General features: G+C 39.1%; 1 protein-coding gene across 1 annotated transcript; it reads right to left on the bottom strand.

Moving 5' to 3' along the window:
- Positions 1 to 3,792: 3,792 nt before the first annotated feature.
- On the bottom strand, positions 3,793 to 4,749 carry LOC123949703 (olfactory receptor 6). The gene has a single exon (XM_046017280.1). The coding sequence runs from the start codon at positions 4,747 to 4,749 to the stop codon at positions 3,793 to 3,795; it is 957 nt and encodes a 318-aa protein (XP_045873236.1).
- Between the last annotated feature and the right edge of the window lie 3,974 nt (positions 4,750 to 8,723).

Below are 8,723 nucleotides of genomic sequence, written 5' to 3'. Positions count from 1 at the left end.
AAAGGATGAATACGCAACTTTTGTAGCAACATGGACGGGTCTGGAAGAGATTATGCTGAGCAAAATAAGTCAAGCAGAGAGAGTCAAGTATCGTATGGTCTCACTTATTTGTGGAGCATAACAAATAACATGGAGGACATGGGGAGAGGGAGAGGAGAGGGAGTTGAGGGAAACTGGAGGGCGAGATGAACCATGAGAGACTATGGACTCTGAAAAACAACCAGAGGGTTTTGAAGGGGCGGGTGAGTGGGAGGTTGAGGAACCAGGTGGTGGGTAATAGGGAGGGCATGTACTGCATGGAGCACTGGATGTGATGCCAAAACAATGAACACTGTTATGCTGTAAATAAAGAAATAAAAAAATAAAAAAAATGGACAGAAGATATGAATAGATATTTCTCCAATGAAGACATACAAATGGCTATCAGAAAGATGAAAAAATGTTCATCATCACTAGCCATCAGGGAGATTCAAATTAAAACTACATTGAGATACCACCTGACACCAGTTAGAATGGCCAAAATTAGCAAGACAGGAAACAACGGGTGTTGGAGAAGATGTGGAGAAAGGGGAACCCTCTTCCACTGTTGGTGGGAATGCAAGTTAGTGCAGCCACTTTGGAGAACAGTGTGGAGATTACTGAAGAAATTAAGAATAGAGCTTCCCTATGACCCTGCAATTGCACTGCTGGGTATTTACCCCAACGATACAGATGTAGTGAAAAGAAGAGCCATCTGTGCCCCAGTGTTTATTGCAGCAATGGCCACGGTCGCCAAACTGTGGAAAGAACCAAGATGCCCTTCAACGGATGAATGGATAAGGAAGATGTGGTCCATATACACGATGGAGTATTATGCCTCCATCAGAAAGGATGAATACCCAACTTTTGTAGCAACATGGATGGGACTGGAAGAGATTATGCTGAGTGAAATAAGTCAAGCAGAGAGAGTCAAGTATCATATGGTCTCACTTATTTGTGGAGCATAACAAATAACATGGAGGACATGGGGAGAAGGAGAGGAGAGGGAGTTGAGGGAAACTGGAGGGGGAGATGAACCATGAGAGACTATGGACTCTGAAAAACAACCAGAGGGTTTTGAAGGGGCGGGTGAGTGGGAGGTTGAGGAACCAGGTGGTGCGTAATAGGGAGGGTACGTACTGCATGGAGCACTGGATGTGATGCCAAAACAATGAACACTGTTATGCTGTAAATAAAGAAATAAAAAAATAAAAAAATGGACAGAAGATATGAATAGATATTTCTCCAATGAAGACATACAAATGGCTATCAGAAAGATGAAAAAATGTTCATCATCACTAGCCATCAGGGAGATTCAAATTAAAACTACATTGAGATACCACCTGACACCAGTTAGAATGGCCAAAATTAGCAAGACAGGAAACAACGGGTGTTGGAGAGGATGTGGAGAAAGGGGAACCCTCTTCCACTGTTGGTGGGAATGCAAGTTAGTGCAGCCACTTTGGAGAACAGTGTGGAGATTACTGAAGAAATTAAGAATAGAGCTTCCCTATGACCCTGCAATTGCACTGCTGGGTATTTACCCCAACGATGCAGATGTAGTGAAAAGAAGAGCCATCTGTACCCCAGTGTTTATTGTAGCAATGGCCACAGTCGCCAAACTGTGGAAAGAACCAAGATGCCCTTCAACGGATGAATGGATAAGGAAGATGTGGTCCATATACACGATGGAGTATTATGCCTCTATCAGAAAGGATGAATACCCAACTTTTGTAGCAACATGGATGGGACTGGAAGAGATTATGCTGAGCGAAATAAGTCAAGCAGAGAGAGTCAAGTATCATATGGTCTCACTTATTTGTGGAGCATAACAAAGAACACGGAGGACATGGGTAGATGGAGAGGAGAGGGAGTTGAGGGAAACTAGAAGGGGAGATGAACCATGAGTGACTATGGGCTCTGAAAAACAACCAGAGGGTTTTGAAGGGGCAGGGGGTGGGGTGGGAGGTTGAGGAACCAGGTGGTGGGTAATAGGGAGGGCACGTACTGCATGGAGCATGGGTGTGGTGCAAAAACAATGAATACCATTATGCTGAAAATAAACACATAAAAAAATGGAGTGTCTTATATTATCTTTAGTGCCTATGTGAAGGTCATGATCTATAATGTTTCTTTTTGACTAAAGAAATATCGTAATATCACTATGAATATACAGTTGTTAGGCTAAATAAATGAAGGCCTAGAGAATGTAACAGGTTTAGTTAAATTGGAAACTACCATAGTCTCTAAAATATAATGATGTATACAAAATAAATTAAAACAATCTCATGTGACATATACAAAAACTTAAGACAAAATGGGAAGACCATGTAGTTACAATGTAAATAAAGTCAAAACAAAGAAAATATGGTATTTAAATCAATAACCCAAATAAAACTTAGGAAATGTGGTTTCCAAAGCGTTGGGGCAAAATAGTATGCCTGTAATCCTTAAACTCTTGGCAGACTGTATTTCATTAATTAGCTCATCCAGTATTGTTGTTGAGCCAGATAGAATCCATCTCTCTTCTATCATTTTATAATGGCTGAATGACCGCATAAACTAGGATATTGCATCCACTTTTCCAAAATCAAATTGAAAACAAATGAGAGGAGGGAAAATCCTGCACATCCAGACCAAGTACCATCTAAGCCAAAGCATTTTGTGACCTCTTGTCAATGTCAATGCTTCTTTTATCTAAAAAGGAATGGGCTTTAATGAATTGCTAGTACTTTTTCTGAAGTTCTATCTGCTGACTCTCTTACATCTAAAAAAGCTTTATATGTAGAAATTCCAACAAAGGAAGAAAATTAAAACATGAAATTATATATTATATATACAATTTGTTGAAACTTCTACATTATGTATACATTTTATATTATAAAGTTATTTTATATGTAAATATTATATATCATGATATGTAACTATATACACACACTATGTCTATACTCACACATAGATATACATTAATCTTGTTTTCTCTCTGCTATAGTAAGTTTTGCATGCTGTCTAGCTTATGGTGTTTCTATTACATCCTGAAAGGAGTTGTATTTTATATTTCCTTAAATTTGAAAAGTAATTACAATGAGATATCAACAATTGTTTATAAAAGGAATCAGGCCCCTAACCCTCTAGGAAGCAAGAAACAGGTCCTAGCCATGAAACTGATGATTACAGAACTTCTTTTTGTATATTCCTCCTAAGACAAAGGGCTTTTAAAATAAAACAAAATCAAAATGGAGAAATCTCATCAATAGAATTCTCAAAACTAGTTGGATAGTAACTGATTACTTCTTAGCATCTTCATAAAAATAAAATTATTTTATAACTTCAATACCAATGCATGTCTCATTAAAATCTGTTTATTTCACTCACTGCATTATAAAAGGAAGCATTTAAGGTATTTTTTAAAGATTTTATTTATTTATTTGTCAGAGAGAGAGAGAGCACAGGCAGACAGAGTGGCAGGCAGAGACAGAGAGAGAAGCAGGCTCCCCGCCGAGCATGGAGCCCGATGTGGGACTTGATCCCAGGACGCTGGGATCATGACCTGAGCCGAAGGCAGCTGCTTAACCAACTGAGCCACCCAGGCATCCCTAAAAGGAAGCATTTAATTACAGCCTGAAAGAAAAGGGGATTTTTTTTTTTTAAAATCTGGCTCCTTATCCTTTACTTGTGTACCAAGTCAGTATGTTTATAATTACAGACTTTCACCCAGTGTAGGTGGGTTCTGAGATTAAGTCAAATGAAAAGAGAAGGAATGTCTGAGTCTCTTTAGCAAAGAGAATCTTTCAAGAAAAGGGCTTGGCCACTTGACATGGTTTTTCTGATGGCATCTTTGACCTCCTTGTTCCTCAAGCAGTAGATAATAGGGTTGATCATGGGAGTAAAGACTGCATATATGGCTGAGATCAATTTGTTAGAATTGAATGAAGCAATGGCCCGAGGTCGGACATACATGAAGATCACAGCTGTATAGAAGATGACCACCACTGTAAGGTGAGAGGCACAGGTGGAGAAGGCCTTCCGCTGTCCAGTGGCTGAGGGAATGTGCAGAATGGTAGAGACAATGAATCCATAGGAAAGGACAGTGGCTGAGAGGGGAAACACAAGAATGAGAATGGCTAGCACAAAGTCTACCATCTCAGCCATAGAAAAGTCCATGCAGGCCAGTTTGAGGATAGGGGAAACATCACAGAAAAAATGGTTCAAGATATTATTGCCACAGAAAGCGACTTGGGAGATGAAGTATACCTTTGCCATGGAGATGGTGAAGCCACTCACCCAGGAACTGAGAGTCAGCTGCACACAAAATCCTGTGGTCATCATGGCTGGATAATGAAGAGGACAACATATAGCCAGGTAACGGTCATAGGCCATGGCAGCCAAGAGCACACACTCAGTACAGGCAAGTGAGATGAAGAAATAGAGTTGGATCATGCATCCCAGGAAGGAGATGGTATTGGGATGAAGTAGGAATCCAGCCAACATCTTGGGGACTGTGACAGATACATACCAAGTGTCCAGAAAGGACATGGTACCCAGAAAATAGTACATGGGCTTGTGCAGGGACCCAGTGATCCATACAGTGAGAATGATGACCAAATTCTCCAACAGCACAAACAGATACGTGATGAGGAAGAGGAAGAAAAGCAGAACCTGTAGCCATGGGGAAGTAGGGAAACCCACCAGGATGAATTCACTAATATGGGTGATATTTTCCTTTGACATGGCTAGGACACCAAAAGACAAAGGACTTAATGATAATAGCATGAGTGAGATCCACATTAGCAGCAAGGTGCCCTCAGGCTACAGGTTCTTTATCATTAAACTTAACTCTGGTCCACAGTCTGGTCTTGGGGTGTGATCTGAGAGGCACAAGAGACCACAAGATCCTCTTCAGAAAATCAGACATTAGAACAGGACCTGAAAACAAATCCACCAAAGACACAAAGTTAAGAATCTCAAAGCAGAATCATGAGGTCAGATTCAGGATTTAGGCCTTCAGATCTGGGTCAGAAGGAAGTCTTCAGGTAGTACTAGGAGTAAATACTTTTCTTATCAGCGTATTTTCAGATTTAATAAGCAGCTATGAGGCAGAAAACCATCATGATTGGAATAAGTGCAAAGAATGGTCTAGGGCAAGGCAAGGAAGCAGGGTAGTTCAAATTCTGGAGAAAATGAAAGCAGAAGACCAACTGGAAAACACTCTCCTGAGAGGAGAGTTACTGACTTTGGCCTATGCCTCAGCTATATAGTATGTCTCTTGAAAATGCTGGCAAAGCTAGTTAACAATTACTTGCTTATTTTTAGGGCCATGGCTTACAAAATTGAATGAAGAAGTGCCTGTTCTATTTTTTTTTTAATTTATTTATTTTTAAAATTTCTTTTCAGTGTTCCAGAATCCATTGTTTTTGCCACACCACACCCAGTGCTCCATGCAATACGGGCCCTCCATAATGCCCACCACCAGGCTCACCCAACATCCCACCCTCCTCCCCTCCAAAATCCTGTGTGTTTTTCAGAAATGCCTGCTCTATTGAGTAATGAAATACATTTGTATGTTTTAGATGCCCTCTATAATAATGTCATATATATATACACATATATGATAGTTGTATGTATACATATAAAATAGTTCACATTTGATCTCAGATTAATCTGTATAGTTTATCTATACCCTCTCCAAAGACTGGTTCAAAATTTTTGTGCTGCCAGAAGTGTTACCTGATTAATTCTACCTACTCCTTGACCCTGAAATTTCTCAATATTGACACTGCTGAACACAAGTTGCATTTAAAGAACTGCTTTGAGGGGATGCCTGGGTGGCTCAGTGGGTTAAAGCCTCTGCCTTTGACTCTCTTTGCCTGCCTCTCTCTGCCTCCTTGTGATCTCTGTCTGTCAAACAAATAAATTAAAAAAATAATAAAGAGCGGCCTTGAGAGTGGCGAGTCAGGTACTTCAACAACTTAGAAGAGTCCTGGGCTTCTTAGGTCCAATAGAATCTGATGAGAGAATTGAAATTTAAAAATACTTTCTTCATAAGTAGGGATAGAGGAAAGAGAAAAGTAGAGATAAAAGTTTGAGCACTGGGTATTATATGCAACTAATGAATCATTGAATACTACATAAAAAACTAATGATGTACTATATGTTGGCTAATCGAATTTAAATTTTAAAAAAGGTAGAAACCAACTTTTACAAGTTTGCTTGACATTATAAATAAAATTAATCTGAAAAAAGAATGATATTTTTCAAGAACCCCAATAGAGATGATCTAGAAAGAAAAAGGCAGAATTTAGGGACTTAAAAACCATAAGATATGGAATTTTCTAGATTTTTAGTAGTGATTTCTGATTTATTATATACCTTGTGGGCCAGAGCCCCCAGATCTCTAATAAAGTGGTTGGTTATATGTATTGGAAAAATTACCACAGTAAAACAGAATTCGAGTATGTCTTCTTTCTCCACTAAAAATAATTATTCTTTAGTTTTAACAACTATTCAGAGTTTTGAGAAATAGATAACACAAGTAAACAAGCATGACAGTCCAATCTGTTACAGCCACATTGAAAATTGATACTCAAGTAGCCCATATAACTGCCTTTTAGAAGTGCCCTTCAAAGAAAGCAGTGGTTGGAAGTGGAGGGTATTATGCTAAGCAAAAGAAGTCATTCATAGAAAGACAATAATCATATGGCTTCACTCCTATGTGCAGTATAAGAAATGGGGCAGAGGACCATTGGGGAAGAGAGAGAAAACTGAAGGGGAAGTCCTCAGAGAGGGAAAAAAAACCATGAGAGACTCTTAACTATAGGGCATAAACTGAGGGGATGGGAGGTGGGTATGGGGTAATTGGGTGATGGGCATTAAGAAGGGCACATGATGTGATGAGCACTGGGTGTTACATGCAGCTGATAAATTGTTGAACACTATATCTGAAATTAATGATGTACCATAATTTGGCTAGTTGGATTTAAATGGAAAAGAAAATCAATGTGGTTTTGTTATCTGCACCTGGACAACTGAACTCTGCTAGAGAAAAAAATCACAAAAGAAGACATGATACTGCCATAATTTATGGTCCTGGGGCTCAACTATTTCACAAATAATGACTGGCTATCCTACAGTATGTTTTAAAGCAATTCACTCTCCACCCTTCCCAAAGACACTTGCCTCTTATCTCTACTCTGCCACCCTTCCTCTCTTCTCTGACTCTCAGCAGGCAATTTTACGTTTTATTTTATAAATGAGATTACAGGATACATATTTGTTCAACTTCCCACTATCAAATCATTATGCTTACTTCTCACAATGTTTCCCATTTCTTCTTTACTTCTTATCTAAGACCAGTCCCTCCATCTGCTCTACACATTCCCCTTTTCAGGAAAATAATCTATCAGAGATTCCATCTCTTCCTGTATATAAAAATCATTCTTTTCACAAATATTCATTGAACACCTACTCTGTGACAGGAACTATACTAGATACTTGAAATAGCTCACTGAACAAAGCGGACAACAAGCCCTAATATTAAGAAGCCACATCCTAGTGTAGGTATATAGGTAGTAAGTACAGTTTTTCTCAAGAAAATCTAAGTAAGTACAGTTTTTCTCAAGGAAATTTATTTGAATAAATAAAATAAGGATATAAATGCAAGAACTGATAAGTTCTGTGGAGAAAGAAAACAGGATAGGTAAGGAAAATCAGGAGTGTAGAGAGTTGAGCAGTTTCTCATTTCAAATAGGATGATCAGGATAAGTCCCATTGAGCAGAATCATGAAGAAGGTGACAGCCATTTGACTGTCTGATGGAAGAGATTTCCAGACAAAGGGAACAGGTAGCTTAAAGATTTTCAAGTGAAATAACATATGAGAAGAGAAAGTCCAGTTGGTTGGAGTAGAGTGAGTGGAAGGGAGAATTGAAATCAGAGAAGAAAGGGGTAGGAGGTGTGATGTTAAATAGATCACCTCAGGCTTTTTAAGCAGTTGTAATCATATTGGCCTTTACTCTGAGTAGAGTGGGGACATTTGGAAAGGGTTAGAGCAGTTGAATGACTTGATCTTACTGATGCTTTAAGAATTCCTCTGGCATGGGGGATCTGCGTGGCTCAGTCAGTTAAGTGGCTGCCTTTGGCTCAGGTCATGAGCTCAGAGCCCCGAGATCAAGTCCTGCAGCAGGTTCCCTGATGAGTTCTGTCTTGCTCCCCCTGCTCATGCCCAGTCTCTCTCTATGTCAAATAAATAAATAAATAAAATCTAAAAAAAAAAAAAAAACAAGAATTCTTTTGGTAGGTTATTCTTTTTTTTTCACTTTCTTAAAATTTCTTTTCAGCGTAACAGTATTCATTATTTTTGCACCACACCCAGTGCTCCATGCAATACGTGCCCTCTCTATTACCCACCACCTGGTTCCCCAACCTCCCACTCCCCTCCCCTTCAAAACCCTCAGGTTGTTTTTCCAGAGTCCATAGTCTCTCATGGTTCATCTCCCCTTCCAATTTCCCTCAACTCCCTTCTCCTCTCCATCTCCCCATGTCCTCCATGTTATTTGTTATTTGGCAGGTTATTCTTATCTAAATCATTTTCTACAACTTTTAAATGGTTAATGATTTATCTCTTTCTAAAAATGATCCTTCTTTACTGGTCATATTCTTGCATCTACCTGAAAAAATTGTATAATTAATTAATCCCTCTCTTTTCTCT

This window comes from Meles meles, chromosome 8, assembly GCF_922984935.1.
Source record: "Meles meles chromosome 8, mMelMel3.1 paternal haplotype, whole genome shotgun sequence".
Taxonomy (NCBI): Eukaryota; Metazoa; Chordata; class Mammalia; order Carnivora; family Mustelidae; genus Meles; species Meles meles.
Note: the sequence above shows the minus strand (reverse complement) of the source record. Positions and strands in the feature narration are given on the sequence as shown.